This window comes from Cotesia typhae, unplaced genomic scaffold (genome assembly GCF_013202065.1).
Source record: "Cotesia typhae breed Kobodo isofemale line unplaced genomic scaffold, CoteBio_Ctyphae contig_27, whole genome shotgun sequence".
NCBI lineage: Eukaryota > Metazoa > Arthropoda > Insecta > Hymenoptera > Braconidae > Cotesia > Cotesia typhae.
In genome coordinates, this window is record NW_027423733.1 from 2,770,880 (window position 1) to 2,787,711 (window position 16,832).

A 16,832-nucleotide genomic window follows, 5' to 3' on the forward strand; every position below is an offset into this window, starting at 1 on the left:
AACATTATATATGGTTATATAAAAATTTTGTTCACTACGAATCGATCATTTATACGATTTGCATTACCTGTAGTTATTATAAATGTATCTAATTCAAATAAGTCTGTCAGGTAAACAGGTAGTGAATCGGTCTCGTAAGCGTTAGGTCCACGGTTCGGCTCTCGAACATGTCAAGTTTAATTAAAGTATAAATTTCGTTATTAAAAACAATTAACTTAAAAATAATAAAATTATTTAAATTTCGTTGATTTTTTTTCAATAGTTGTGCAAAAGTGGGACTTCAACCGTGCAAAAAAAATTCTGATTCAAAATGAATTTAAGATTGAAATTCATATTTTGACACAAATATAAATTAATTTTGAGATCAATCCAAATTTTTAATTGATTTGTAAATAGAAATTAGCACGCCTATAGAAATATCGATCCTGCTTTAGAATTTTAATAAAGACTTCAGAATATTTTATAGATAAAATTTATCCTAAATATTCTCAAGTTTTTATTAATATTCTAAAGCAGGATCGAAATTTCTACAGGCGTGCTAATTTCTATTTACAAATCAATTTAAAATTTGGATTGATCTCAAAACTAATTCATATTTTTGTCAAAATATGAATTTCAATCTTAAATTCATTTTGAATCAGAATTTTTTTTTGCACGAGCATCTTATTTTTTTAGGCTTAGCAAGTCAGAAATTTAGATATCCTAACACGTTTTTGTAAACCGTGCCACTTTACAGTGATTCTCATTAACATTTTTTTTCAAGTGTACACAAAAGATTTGTGTAACGTCAGAATCTATGATATAATTAGATCAGAAGTTTGGTTTTCTGGTTAATGTTTATTCAGTTTTGTCATAATTTTTACTTTTGTATTAATGCTAACAAATAAATATTATAAATTATAAATAAAAAAAAATAATTGGTTAACTTAATCAGTATCTACAGGCTTTTCTGCGGCTATTGATATTGCACGTTTTAACTTTCTCGTACCTTTAAATTAAAGGTCAATGAAATTAAAACTACAATAATACTTAGTTAAGATGTTGTCTATATTTCTTAAATATATATAAAATTCACAAGGTTTAAAAAATTTTTAATTTTACCTATTAAAGCATTAAACATTGAAAAAAAGATGTAAATGTCGAATTTAAGTGTAGAAATAATAAAGAGTTCAAGACACTGTTATCACTTTGATCTCATTTGTGATTTATGACTACAATTGAGTTATATTCATGTGTATATAAAAGTATTATCATTCTATAACAATAAAATAAACTTTTACAAACTAATGATTTAGTTATAAATTGATTAAACTATTTGTTTCATTTCTTACGCTTTAAATAAATTTTTTTTTAAATTTTTATTGATTGATACTTCGTGATTTGTAAAGGCGAAATTTCACTTACACTCATTCATAAAGTAATGACTACTGAAAATTTTGAAAATCAAATATTCCTTGAAACATTTCGATCAGCAAATAACGTAAGATAGTTCTCAACTAAGATTAAGTTGGCCACATACTTATATTTTCTTTGGTTTGTCTATTTTTGAATTTTCTCGGGACCAGGAAATGACTGGGGTGATTTATCGCATACACGTCCTCGCTATACATATGCTACACCACGGTACACGCAATTATACATATGCTCATATAGTATGTGTACATTCGATATAAAACATGTATTCCAAAATTCAATTTAATACCAATCAACTGATTTTAGTTGTGCATAAAAATTCGTTCTTTATGCATGGTTTATCTCATAAAAGAAACATATAAATAAACAATTGATTATATTGAACTATAAAATGGGATTCGACATTTTTATATTCTTTTACGAGAACAGGATTTACTAGATAGACAATGAGGCAAATTTTAATGTTTCTTCGATGATGAAATATAAATCAATCATAATAAAATAAACTATAATTCCGTCAACATGTTCAACAAATAAGAAATAAATTATCAAAATTTTATGTAAAGTCTAATAATTGAAAGAAAAAAGAGGAAAATTTAGTTCGAGTTTAATATAAATATCACTCAACAAACAAATAGTATATGAGGCAATAATTTTTCAAGTATATGAAAAAATAATTAATTTATCTTAATAAATTACTTTTTTGTAAATGATCTTGTAATGATAATATTAATATATTTTTCAATTTCTTTCCTTTATTTATGGCTCTATCAAGTTTTTAATTTTCTTTTTTAATTTCACACTTGTATTTTACCTTTCCTTTTTAGTAGATTTAATAGAAATCTAACTATTGCATTGGTCCTCATGACGGAACTTTTGGAAAATTTTGAAAGATAGTACATAGTTAGTGAATGTAATTATTTTGCTTTTTAAATTCCTTACTGTTTACAGGAAAAAATTTAGGTATGAAGTACAACAACTAGAGTACATCCAAACAAGCGTTTTTGAATTTGAAAATAAAATAATCCAAGATAATGGATATTCTTCTAAATAATTTTCTTGATTCTAGGATTATTTTCTTAAACAAAGTTCATTTTTATTTTCATATGAACAAACTAATTTCAATAAAGTTGATGATATTTAATAGTAAATTGTGTAATTTTGTCTTTTCATAATTAATATCTCTGCAATTTTTAATTTGAAGAAAGAAAATTTTTGAAACAAGTCATCGAAAAATGATCTCTCATTAACAAAAAATTGTTGAAAAAATATTATAATTAGTCAGTAAATTATGACAACATAATTTATCTGTAAATGTCATATTTTTTCATAAATATATATCAGTGAAACAAATATTTTGTTAAAAAATTATTATCAATAAAATATTGTCAATTTGACACTATTGAACAAAAATTTGTATAATTTCATACTATAAATAAAATATCCGCAAATATTAATATAAATATAATAATAAGACTTATTATCCTAAGGTGAAAATAACAAGATTAATTAAGCTCATCTTCGAACATGACCTTCATGTTTATCTGTAGAATAAGTATGTTAAGTTTGAAAAATGATCTGTATTTATTATGGCTTTTGTCGTTTCCGATCAAAGTAATTTTTAGATTTTTTACATTTAATATAAAATCTACTTTTATTTCGGCTGCCGAATGGTACTTTTTTTTTTTTTTTAATTGCAATTTTCCTTAATTTAGTGTTTGTTGTTGTTCATCAACAGGATCACATGGTCTACTTTGATCTTTCATTCATTAAAATTCATTAAATTTTTTTCTCCCAAAACATGATTACAAAACTTTTTAATCAATAAAAGATCATTATTTTTTAGCTTTCCAACCATCATTAATCATTATATTTTTCATCCTAAATTATTTCTAAGAGAAAGATAATAATAAATGAATAAATAAAATTGTAATACGTTTTTCAGTACTGAATAGACAAAAAATTTAGTCTAGATTAATTTAATAAAAAATATAATATGCAACAAATTTTATATTCAATGTTTTGAAAATTAAAACTAAAATTGAAATAGTAATTAAGTTGATTTGGAAATATTTCAATTAAATTATAATATATTTTATTGTATTTTTTCAGTTTCTTCAAAACCTTGGCAAAGTAGATAGGACGGCAGATGACATATTTGATGAGCATCTTCAAAACTTTACACGCCAACAGAATGCAGCAAATAGACTTCAAAAAGAGTTCAATAATTACATCAGATGTGTTAGGGGTAAGTTATTCAGCATCGCACAATAAATACTTATATTTTATTTTAATTAACAAATTATTTCATTCGTCAATAATTGTTATCATATAAACTTATATTGTAGAGAAACACTTACATTTAATTACTTGCATTATTTTCAATGTTTTTGTGTGAAAGAGTACATAGGTTATTACACCCGATATAGTTTTTAGAAGCACCCTTATCTAGTTAAGGTAAGCTTTGTTTCAGTCATGAAGTAAGATTTCACATCATCAAGTCTTGTATCTATAAATAAATTGAATCAGCAACAAGTTTATCGGCAGCAAAATGAATGTTATAAATTTTTATGCCAAATGTTTTAAGATTACAATTTTATTAAAAAAAGTTATGAACTTACTTAACATTACTTCAATGATATGTAAAAATTAAATTAAATTTTACTGTCTTTTAGATAAATATTCAAAATGGTAACTGTACTTTACATTTTAAATTGTGTGACCGGTCATTTTCATAAGCTGATAGAGAAATTAACTTGGCTTTAGAAAAAACAGCTTGAACTAATAAGAATATTTTAAAGAATTTCTTGATCTTGAATTGAGTAAAGTTTATTTGAATAAAAAAAAATTCCTAGATCAAGAACTTTTTTGCTTTGTTCAAAACAAAAAAATTATTCAAGATTATCTCTTCTGAACCCAGTTAATTTTTTTCTTGTTAATGTCCAAAAAAATTCATTGAACTAACACTCATGAAAATAATCGTTAAAAATGTGTGTATTTTTTAATTTTTTCGTTACAAAAACAAACAATTTGTATACAGAAAAAAATTTTTCTTGAATCAAGTATATATTTTTGAAGAGCTTATAATTAATATTCTTATAATTAATATTAATATTTTTAATTTGAGTGGAAAAATTCTTGATTAAAGGAAATTTTACTTGATTCAAGAATTATTCGTCTTGATTCAAGACAATTATCCTCTTCAAAATTATATTTTTTGTTCAAGAATTTTTGTCTTGAATCAAGTTAATTTTTTTTTCTGTGTAAAAATTTTTTAACATCATCAAGAAAAACAATTACAGAGTTCCCATAGCGTGAGTAAATTCATATATAATTTGCGGCTTAGTCAAGCACCAATTTTGAAATTTTGAAAGTTAAGCGATATTGTATTTATTTTTATCATGAAACCTATAGCCTTCTTAAGCAAATGAACAATATTGTATTCATCAGCTTTACATAAAACATCGAGTACATTATTAATGTTTATTTTTTTCAACATCGTAGCTTCACAGATATTTTTTAAACTTTCAATCTGACACATATCTGCCATTGGAATCATTTTCAAGACATCACCGGCATCTCTACTAGCATTTGTTTTGAAAGTGTAGAAGTACTTCAGTATTTTAGTGATGAGTTCAGGAGTGAAATTCTGAATCTCAATGCGATTTTTTTTGCTCTTTTTCAAGTCTGTAGTAAACATCGTCGTGTTGAAATATGAACTGTAGGCCGCTGAGAAAAAGTTGCTGAGATGGTATTTTTCGGTCTTGAACTGGAATAACAACATCACTACTGTAAGCGTCTATTTTCAAAAATATAAATTTCGAGTAAATCAGTGGCCGGTTTAGGCGGTGACACGACCCCTCGTCCGCAGACAATTGATCCGCAAAAAAGGGCAAAACACGATAACAAGCTTATATAGTGGATTATTTTTAGATAAACACACACAAAAACCATGATCATTTGTTGTGCGGATCAATCAGCCGCGGATGAATCGTTACGTTACCATAGCTTCGACAAAAAATAGCATCGTCATCATTCCATACTTTTTATCATAAATCCACAATTTAAAAAGAAAAAATATTCAAAAAGATCAATTTTTCGATGTTTTACATTAAAAAATAGGTGGAACCCCACTTCTGCATAATTACCTAAGTACGCAATTTTCTTTTAGTTAGCAATAAAACATTAAACAATCAATTTAATTGTGAAAAATGAGATTATGAAGCGTGCACTTTTAGATTTTCCAAACTTTTTTCAATTTTATTAGCGGGAAGTTAAAATACTGAATTATATAAAAAACAAAAAATGAACACAACATTAAGATTAAACAATTCATGTGATCGATAGGTTATAAGTTATAAGTAAAACCTAATTTACGAAATAACTAAAGAGAATAAGAAGACATAATGATGATGTGTTCACTCATAGCTCATGGAAAAGAGTCTGTATTAATAGAGCAAAACTTAAATTAACACATCCGCGTGAAATACGAGTCGACTATGTGCCACTATATCGACAAAGACATACATACATACATACATCCATACATACGTATATACCTATACATATGATAAAGAAGGTGGGCGAGCAACCTTGCGTCACCATGACCTCATTAGATCGTGATGGGAATACTCAAATTGTCACAGTTCAATTCATATCGAATTTTCTTCTTGCCTGAAAAATAAAAAAATTAAAACTAATTTGACTAATGTAGCGAGTTTTTGAAATAATTTTAAAGCTATTTGAAAAAACTAAATCAGTATTGAGTTCACTAGTCAAATGTTTATTTGATTGTCGAATATATTTTTTTTGCACAATTAAGAAATTTTTAACTTTCTGCTAAGAAAACTGAAAATTTCCAAAAATCGGGAAGTTTTTTTGTTTTTTCACCGTTTTTCGAAAATCGAGTTTCCAACGGATGTTGACGTCTTAGGGTTCTAAGAAGCTTCTCCGAATATTTCCGCGATGATGTCTGTATGTCTGAGTGGCCGTATGTAGACTGCTTATAACTTCTGAAAGACTTGACCGATTGGAACTAAACTAGTGGCGTTTTAAAGAGTTTCATTAAACTTAATTTTCCTATAATTTTTAACCGGTTTAGACTGGTAGATTTCAAGTAATCCTCAAAAAACTAAAATAAAAAATTTTCCAAACGTGGTTTTGATGATACAATCAAATTTTTTCGTCAACAAAAATTTTGTTGAACTAAGAATTATTTCGTTCCCTTTAAATTAAAGAACTTGGTTCAAGAAGTAGTTTCTTTATTCAAAATAGTAGAAAAAATCTTTAAAAAGCTCGAAGAGCTCAAAAACAAAATAAGTGAAATTTTGAGCGCTCAGGTATAAAATTAGCAGGAAGCTGCAGGGATGGCCTTGAGGGTCAACAGTTTTCCTAGTTCTTAAGTAGATTTCATAGAAACCAATCTTTTGCATTGGTCCTCATGTCGGAATTTACTCGGAATTTTGTCGTAATATCTCTTAATTAGTAGAGTAAAGCTCAAAAATACCGTTAGTTAAAAAATTTACATATGTATGTATACAGTCGAGTCGCGTTATGAGCCCTCTTAGTGTCTCTCTCTTATTAACGCGAATCTGGTTAGAAGAAGAAGACAACTAGCCGGGCTCATAACGCGACTCGACTGTATATTTATATATATATAAATTTATATATTCATATATATACATATATGAGCGAAATCCGTCAATAAGTTTAGAAATGGTAGCTCTTCAAAATTATCAAAATAGTGAAAATCACATTTTGGGTGACTTCCTTGAAGTATAACCTTTGATTGAAAAAAGATGGCTAATTTTTGATAAATTCATGTGAAAGCTCATGAAATTACCTTTAATTTGACGTATAGAGCATTGAAATTTTTACCATTTTTACCATTCTTATCAAAGTTAAGAGTCCAATTAAACCTTTTTCAGGCAATGTATAATACAACCTACTTATGTATGTTAAAGTAAACTTTAAAGTAAACTATCACTCAAGCAGTTAAGTTCATTTAAATTAATTTCTTCAACTCGGGAACTAAAAATTATTTAATTCAAAAATTTTTAGCCTCTATTCAAAACGACGAAACTCTTAAAAATGATTTTCTTGTTTTAAGAGAGTTTTTTTCTTCAATCAAATTTTAGTTTTTACCAGTGCAGAAGTCAATACTTTTATTTATATTTTATAATAAATGAATTTAAGTAATGAATAAAATTAAAACTTGTTTATTAAATTAAGTATTTTTTACTTATTAAAAAATAATATTATCCGTTAGCTAAACTTTGTTACCCGCAAATGCTTTACACAGAAAAAAAAATTTCTTGACTGAAGAACAAAATTCTTGACTAAAGAAAATTTTCGGATGCTTGAAGGAAGACCAAAGTTGTGTTGGCCGAAGTAAAAATTTTTCTGGAAATTCTATTCTTGGTCGAAATAATTTTTTCTTTATTCAAATTATCATAAATACTTGATACAATAAATTTTTATATTTGATCAAGATTTTTAGATACTTTAGGGAAGCAGCACCACCTACTTCAGCTGAGAAAAAAATTTTCTCACCTTGAGAAAATTTTTTTCTTGAATATTTCATACCTATTTTATATTATTTTAACGTACAATTATACATATTAAATGAAAAAAAAAATGATTCAATATTATTTGATTTTCCCATTTGACATGTTAATCAATAAAAATATTAATGAAAATTTACTTCCATCGAGACATTTAATTTTTTGGAGCAAGAGAGAAATTTTCTCAAAACAATAAGATTTTCTTAACTTGAATAAATTTTTTTGGATCAAGATACGTATTTCTCAAAGCAAGAGAATTAATTTTGTTGGAATAAGTGAAATTTCTTGTGTCAAAAAAAAATTTTTTTTTCGCTTAAGAAAATAATTAGGAAGAAAACTATCTTCTTGGCTCAAGTGAACCTTTTGTTCTGTGTGTGTATTTCTGAGGATATAGTAATTTTTTCGCTGTGAAACTCAAGTAATATATTATAATTTTTTTTTCTTTCATGATCAACTACGATATTTTCATTGTAAGCGTCAAGAGTGAATGCACTTTCAATAGTGTCAATGTAGGTCAAATTAATGATTCTCTTCCGATAAAATGTAAATAAATTGTTAAACAGAAACCATACAACCTATTAAACTGAAAATACTTGAAAATTATTTTCCGTCGTGTTATTTTCTTTAGTATTATTCGAAAAAATTTAGGCTGATAAGTAATTACCTATAAACTTATGTTGTTATGTAACACATAAGAATTTGTAGAAGTTTGCTAAAGAGTCTTTGAAGCTGTAAACCGTATATCGTGACATTTCATTTTAACCAAAGGTTACGTAGTTAAGCAAGTTAAATAATAACAACTATTATCATCATCATCGCAGTAACAAAATAATATTAATTATTCTTGTTTTGTTTTGTATTTGCAGCTGTCCAAGCAGCATCTAAAACCCTTATGGATTCCCTTAATGAGATTTATGAAAGCCAATGGACTGGCCACGATTTATTGTACGTTCAAGCACAAAGTTTAGATGTGCTATGGCAAGACTTTACTCATAAACTTGCGGATCAGGTCCTTGTGCCTCTTAATACATATCAATGTCAATTTCCGGAAATGCGGGTAAGATTATTATATTATTTAGCTATTAATTATTCTTATTAAAAACATTCATTTTTATTACATATCCCTTTTTGATAATAGAAAAGAACGAAGAAATTACTTTGGAAAAAAAAAAAAGAAATATTCTTCAGAGCGTTATAATTATTATAAATAATTAGTCATTGTCTTATAGAGTAAATAAATATATTAATATAAAAACTTTCAACTTTATCAAGCCAACATTTTTTTTAATTTATGATTTGAAAACAGAGATTTAACAAAAGTTAGAAATTTACATATACTTTGTTTATAGACAAAGTTCTTTTTAACACATAAATATAATAATACTAAAGTTAGCAGTCAGCTGTTAATTTAAAAATTTTTTTTAATAAATCAATTACAATAAAAAATGCTTCTAAAAATTTTTACTCGTAATTTTTATTAATTTTTCCGTGTGAAACTTTTTAATTTAATTTTTGTTATAAAAATTTAATTGCTATAAATATCTAAAAAAATTTTTATATATGTCAACTTCAGGGTCATTAAATATATATGATAAATGATGAAAATTCGAAATTAACCCATATGATTGATTTGTTACTTCAACAAAAATTTTTCAGTAATGAAAAATTTGTGCATAAATTTAAAGTAGCAGAAACCGAGAATCACTGTTCATCTTTTTTAAAGAAAAGTAATTTTGAGACGAAGAACATGTGCGTCTTATCTAAAAACAATGAAGTGCTTTATTGGATCAGAATTTATCTAAAAATTTTTTATTCATGCAAAAAACTCCATTTATTTGTTGAAGAAATGTTTTTTTGAATTAAGAAAATTGAGCATTTTGATACCATAGTAAAATTATGGAAAAGAAAAAAAAATTAAATGTTTTCAGTGTAATGTAACCAAATTTATAATTTGTTTCAATTTATTTATTAATTTTAAAAAAATTATTCCTTGGCTACAAAAAATAACTTTACTACGTAGTTTTTTCATTTGTTATTTCAATATTTGTTTAATACGTAGTCCTATTTTTACAAACATTTAGTAAAATAGAAATTTGAATTAATTTATTTGACATTAATACTTAAATAATTGAGTTGTGTTAATAATATAATATTTCAAAAATTTAATTGGTAGAAAAAAATTGACAAACGTGGCCGTAAATTGGTAGATTACGACGGTCAAAGACACAACTTTCAATCATTACAATGCAATCCAAAGAAGCGTGACGAGACTAAAGTGATGAAAGCTAAAGAATTATTGGATGAGGCTAAACGAACTTACGAGCAACTTAATTCAGAGCTTCATGATGAATTGCCAGCGCTTTATGATTCACGTGTACTCTTCCTCGTCACCAATTTGCAGACTCTCTTTGCGGCTGAACAAGTATTCCACGTGGAAAGTGCCAAGGTATAAACAATTGTTGTTATTATTATTCAACCATGCAATAAGAAATATTAATAATACATAGTAAATGGATTTAATTAATAAGCCAATTGTTTTCTATTTTTATTAGGTTTACTCAGAATTAGAAGCGATCGTTGATAAACTTGCAAATGATAGTCAAAGAGGTTCTTACACATTAAAAAAAAACTCAGAGCCACAATCACCAAAATCTCCGAACGCAAACTCGTCGTAAGTTTCCTTTCTATTTTTTTTTCATATAATCATTATATAAAATCATTACTTATTTATTTATTTTATTTATTAATTAATTAATCATGATATTATTTCATTTCAGTTTGATAATCAACACGCAAGCACCATCTCAAAACAATATTTCACCTGGTAAATTTTCACTTTTTATCTTTTTCAAGCGTTTCATGTTATTTTAAAAAAAATGCGTAATATATTTTCTATTAACCAGCATGTGCTAAATAATAATAACAAGCAATGCACGGAAAAAAAATTTAGTAAAATACATTTCCAATTGTTATAAATTATTTTACGTTTGAAATATTTCTTTTATTTTAACTATTTACATTCAATATATAATTAATAATTTATTAAATTGATTCTCAAATTTTTCTACGTTACTTGAAGAGGATTGAGCGAATATTATGAAAGAATAAAAATTATCTTAACTTTTAAGAACTAGAATTTGAATTGTTAAATTATCTGTCTAATAACTATATTCGGTCATATCTAGTTTGAACTGAAGAAATCTATGCGCGTTTACTTCATATCTATATTTTAATCAGAACATCTAATTTTCACTTGAATAATCTCAAATTGGGCATGTCACAAAAAAGCAAGCTTTAATTTTTTTAAATATTTTTAGCTTTTTATGTTTTAAAATTAAGTTATAAAAGTTGATCAATAACTCAATTGCTGTAAAAATATCAAGTGACCTTGAGTAGAAAATACAACATTTTAAAATTATGCCATTAATACATCACAAAAGTTATAAATATATTTAAAACTAGTCGATTTTTTTTTTTGGAGTAATGAAAATTTGTGTTGAATTATTATTAAACGAAAAAGTTTTAAAACCTCTCAGACTATATAAAAATTGAAAACAAAAATTTAAAAAATATATTTTCAAAAACATTCTCATACATTTTTTTCATACTTTCTAAAAGTATAGAAAATAAAAATCGGTAAAAAAATTTATTTTTTTGAAAATTTCACATGCGTACCGTGATTATTGGAAACTTAATTTAAAAAAAAAAAAAAAAAAATAATAGATTACTTTTGAATGTACCGAACTGTCTCAGTAAATATCTTTAAGGAACATAAATTTTTGGTTATCGTAGTGAAAATAGTTGATTTTTTACAAAGTTCGCTTAAACCACAGTTAAAATACGATAAAAATTTTTTTCTTTCATAGTTTTATTGATCTTTTTGTTTATCAAATACATAAAAGAATTTTTTTTTTCAAATTCAAAAATTAAGTAAATTTTTAATAGTCTTAATTAAAATCTTTTGATCTATATAATATTTGATTTTTTTATGTCATAGAGATTGACTACTCAATAGAAAACAGTATTACTACTACTCAAATCAGTTGAGTTGAATAACTTTTTATCATTTCTCAAATTAAAAATTCAATATACACTGAAAAAAAAAAATTAACTTGAATCAAGAGTAAAATTCTTGAACCAAGAAAATAATTTTGAAAAAGCTCATTGTTTTGAATCAAGACAAAAAATTCTTAAATCAAATAAAATGTACTTAAACCAAGTGAAATTTCTTAGTTTAAGAATTTCTCAACTCAAACCAAGAAGATGAAATTCTTCAAAATTATTTACTTGATTCAAGTAAATTTTTTTTTCTGTGTAGGTAATCACACAAAGATAAATAAATTAAATTTTTTTAAAGAAATATTTCAAATTTTTGATTGGCTGATAAATCATTATTAATTTTTATCAACTAGTTGTTGTTGTAAATTTTCGTCGTTAAACTTTATAAATCAGTGTTTGTATCTAATACCTATTTTCCGTGTAATATAAGTTTGGGTAAACTAACAAAATAGTAATAATAACAATATTCACATTAATGGGACTTAAAAAATGACTTCTTTAACATTTTTGTGGAATTTTTCGAGTGTTGTTTGTGGCGTGTTGCAGCTCTCGAAACGAAGACAATCGAAAAACGAAATTCATCGCCTACAACTCAATTGAACGGCAATGCAAATAGTAATGCTAACAGCAATGATAATTCAGTGAATAGTCAAGATGTATCACCACAAAGCTCAGTAGTGGCTGTTAAACGTGTTGAAGAATTGTATGATATACCAGTGGGTAAGCATTAAATGAGTTAAAAAAAATGATGATGGGCTGATGACCTTGTAATCATCAGAAAATCAAGAATATCAAGATTATAATCGTCAATTAGTGAAGGACCTATGCTTCAGCGTATCAGTGTTGTTTTGCTGTGTTTTATTGATTTTTATTTTATTTTATTTTATTATTAATTATTAATCGTTACTTGTATTGCTCGTAAGTTTTAAATCATTTGAGAGAATAAACTTTTGTCTTAAATGGTTAAATTAGCATAAAGCATGTTCATTTCGTGTAATTGATTACTGTTGATGTATGTAATTGTAACTGTAATTGTAATTAATAATTACACAAACGTTTCAATGAAACTGATGGGTTTAAAAAACAACTCAGATCACAGGTCCATCGCTAATAACGTAAATTAAAAAATTTTTTAGACGTGGAATATGAAAATGGTACAAATTTTTCTATAGGAGCGACTACTGAAAACTTGCCAGCTGGCGTTTTGTACAGGGTCAAGGCTACTTACAAGTATGGTCGTGAAGATATGGATGAATTATCATTCGACGTCGGGGAAATTATACAAGTTGTTGAATACGATGACCCTGAAGAACAGGTATTTACTTCTTACATAATTATTCAATCATTTTATTTATTTATAATCAGCGTTATTTTTTATTCTTTATTAGACTGGTAAAAACATACTCGTTATTTTTCTTCCTTACATCTTTAAAATAGCTAGTCTTTGATGTAAAAGAAATATTTTTTAAACACACAATTATATAAGACTAATACAGAAAGGGTGCATCCGAAGATATGATTCATCACCTTTGTTATATTAAACAACACTTATTCTTTTATATTTATCTAAATATTTTCCTTATCAAAGCTAATGAGAATAGATAATTTAATTATAACTGCTTGGGAGTAACTGATGATTTAAAAGTTACCAAATACTTTTCATAGGTCAATTTTTATAAATATTTCATACAAAAATGATTAATATCATAAATACGTCTAATTGAAAAATTGAATTTTTATAAATTTTAGTATTTTTAAATAACATTTTTTTTATTCACAACTTAGAAAAATGTACTATAATATTAATTAACACTAATTACTCAGTTAATTAATTTAAAAAAAAAAAAAAATTTATTAAAGTTAAAATATAAAAAAAATCTGGAGGTAAAATTTAAACAAAACTTTTAAATGACTACCCTAAGAGATTCAATTCAGTAACTAGAGTAGAACGTATTTTTCTAAAATGTGAAATTTTCTATAAAAATATGCACTTTAATTATTTTTACCTCTATCATGAAAGTTATGCACATAAAAACATAATAAAAATGTTACCGTTTGAAATACATAATTAACCGTTCTTTTCGATATGCCGCTTCTTTATTTATGTAACAGGCTGCTCTTATAATAATTTTTATCGTATCATCTAGGATTTATCATATTTCATTTAATAGAATATTTATTTACATCGTTAATCAATAATTTAAAAAAAAATCATTTTTGTAATAATAAAAAAAAAAAAAAAGTTTATTGCTTACGTCAAGGCTGATTCATTTCAATTTTAAAAGCAGTTATACAAATTTAAAAATTACTTCTTCCCCGGTAAGGGCCTATCTCCCGGAGGCTGAGTTCAATTCATTAGAGTACCTCATTTACTCGTAATTGAAGATGTCAATCGTATCGTCGAGCCTTTGCAGGTTTCCAACCATGACTTGTTGGACCGCCTTGAGAGTCTCCATTCTCAATTCTTATGTATTAAAACTACCCTATTCATAGGCTTTTGCGAGAAATTTTGATCGTATCTCCATTAGTTTATAAATTATAAAAATTTTAAAGCTAAAGTACATGGAAAAAACAAAATTACACTGCATATCTTCCTATATTATACTCAGTGTAATCTGTGGTGAAAATTAATTTCATATAATATCAAATATAATCCAGATTATACTAAATTATTTTTGTATTATAATTATTATAATTATATACTCAGTGTAATCTCCAATTTGACCAAGTAATTTTTCTGATTATACCACCCCAGATTACACTGGATATAATCCGAAAAAATATCCCATATAATTTGAATTATACTCAGTAGAATGTTGGATTATATAATTTTTTTGAAAATTGTAATATTCAACTTTTTTTCTTTTTTAATTTATAAATTTTTTTGAAAAATTGTAAAATTTGTAAAAATTTTACAAGTATAATATAGGAGGATATGCAGTGTAATTTTTTTCTTTCCGTGTTCCAATCAAGATTCATGAAGTTACGGAGAACGGAAATGATGAAATTTTTTAATGAAGTAAAATTTACTTAAACCGAGAAAAATTTTTTAGTTTAAGAATTTTTCTACTTACATCAAGACGATGAATAGCTCTCTGTATTTCAACTTTTAAATTATTTAGTGAATTAGAATAAAGTAAAATAATTTTTATGTAAATTCAAACAATTTCTGCATTTTTCTTTAAAGTAATTTTACATTTAATTAATTTATATATATGATTAGTCTAGAGACTCAACTATAATTAATTTTTTTTTTTTTACTTTTGTTTAGGAGGAAGGATGGTTAATGGGTATTAAAGAAGGCACTAATGAAAAAGGAATGTTTCCAGCAAACTTCACAAAGCCACTGTGAGCCTAAAGCTCAATTTGCGACGTACACTCCACTGCTCACAACCAGCGTCTTTAATAATAAGATATTATAATCTGTAAAAAATAAAAATATTTAAATTGTGAATTCAAAAAGCGTCGAAAACTGCACGAACAAAAATTGTATCGTTGTATAATTGAAAAAAATCCGAAAAAAAGTAATTAAAAAATCATTAGTTATAACGAGAATTGAAAGCGAACAACTTAAAAATTTATATTTAAAAATAAAAATATTAATATATATATATATATATATATATATATATATATATATATATATATATATATATAAATTAAAAGAGAGGACTAAATGCTGGAGGCTGCTCACTGCGGATCATGTTAACGATTAATCGGTCGCAAAGTGCCTTAAAAATCCAGCCGAATATCTGTGCCAATCACTGGTTATATGAAAATAATTTTCACATAATCCTCTTATACAATAAAATAAATATTTATATACAAATATACATCACCGATAATCAAATGAAATTTTTGGTGTATTTGATTTTTATTTAATATTATTAATTAATTAATTATTATAAATGAAATTGATATAAAGAACAAATAAAAAAATCAGTAAAATTATAATGGAGTTGTATGAAAGAGCGAGCGAACGAATAATATTTATAATACGTCTTTCATAACTAATTGTCAATTGGAATAAATTAACACGCGGGGAAATAGCTTATTATTTATGACTGTATGTAATAGCAATTAGCAATGAGTTTAATTAATTTTTATAAAAGTATTATTTTTTGTTTATTATTATTATTAATTTTTTTTAAGCTACTGTTTTTGTCTGATGATAATTATAACTTTTGTTTGTTTATTTGTTTTATAATTTTTATTTAATGAAAAGTTTGATCAATCGGGTGATTTCCCCTAGTGTGTCTCTAAATTAGATATGAGAGATTCTTTTTCAAACAGCCAAAATATTATTAAATTAAAATATATGTAATTAAATATTTACATATTAAACAAAATATTATTTTATGAGATTGTAAATAGAATAATGAATTATGAGTTTTAGGACTATTTTATAAAATATATCTTTGAGGCCAAGATTGCGGTTAAGTAATTTTAAAAAAATTTGTCGATTGCCAATAACACTTAAGTAATACTGTCGAATTAAATTATTTCAAATTGAAAAAAAAAAAAAAACGTATCTGAATCGCCTTTTCAATGATTATGCAGTTAAATTATAAATAACAATGGTCCAATTTATAAAATAATAAATAAAACTACAAATATACAATGTATTCATTTACTAAAAGAAAGTAAACAATATTTTATGAAAAACAAATATTAAAATTATTTCATTATTTTAATGTTGTTATTGTATAGTTAAAATTTTCAAAACATTAATTTTATTGATTATTATTGATTATAATGTTAATTATCTACCACATCATTTAGATAAAATCTTGTATA

General features: G+C 25.2%; 1 protein-coding gene across 3 annotated transcripts in view; it reads left to right on the forward strand.

Moving 5' to 3' along the window:
• Positions 1-16,656, forward strand: part of Amph (amphiphysin) — a 42,575-nt gene extending 25,919 nt beyond the window's left edge. Inside the window, exons 2-9 of one of the 3 annotated variants that reach the window (XM_074240485.1) lie at positions 3,526-3,661; positions 8,843-9,033; positions 10,150-10,422; positions 10,529-10,647; positions 10,754-10,800; positions 12,582-12,755; positions 13,208-13,350; positions 15,307-16,656. In XM_074240485.1, coding sequence (XP_074096586.1) covers positions 3,526-3,661; positions 8,843-9,033; positions 10,150-10,422; positions 10,529-10,647; positions 10,754-10,800; positions 12,582-12,755; positions 13,208-13,350; positions 15,307-15,387 — 1,164 coding nt within the window. In that variant the 3' untranslated portion in view covers positions 15,388-16,656. Of the gene's footprint in view, positions 1-3,525; positions 3,662-8,842; positions 9,034-10,149; positions 10,423-10,528; positions 10,648-10,753; positions 10,801-12,581; positions 12,756-13,171; positions 13,351-15,306 lie in introns of all 3 variants that reach the window. The other 2 variants (XM_074240486.1, XM_074240487.1) reach the window with 2 other exon arrangements.
• Positions 16,657-16,832: the final 176 nt, after the last annotated feature.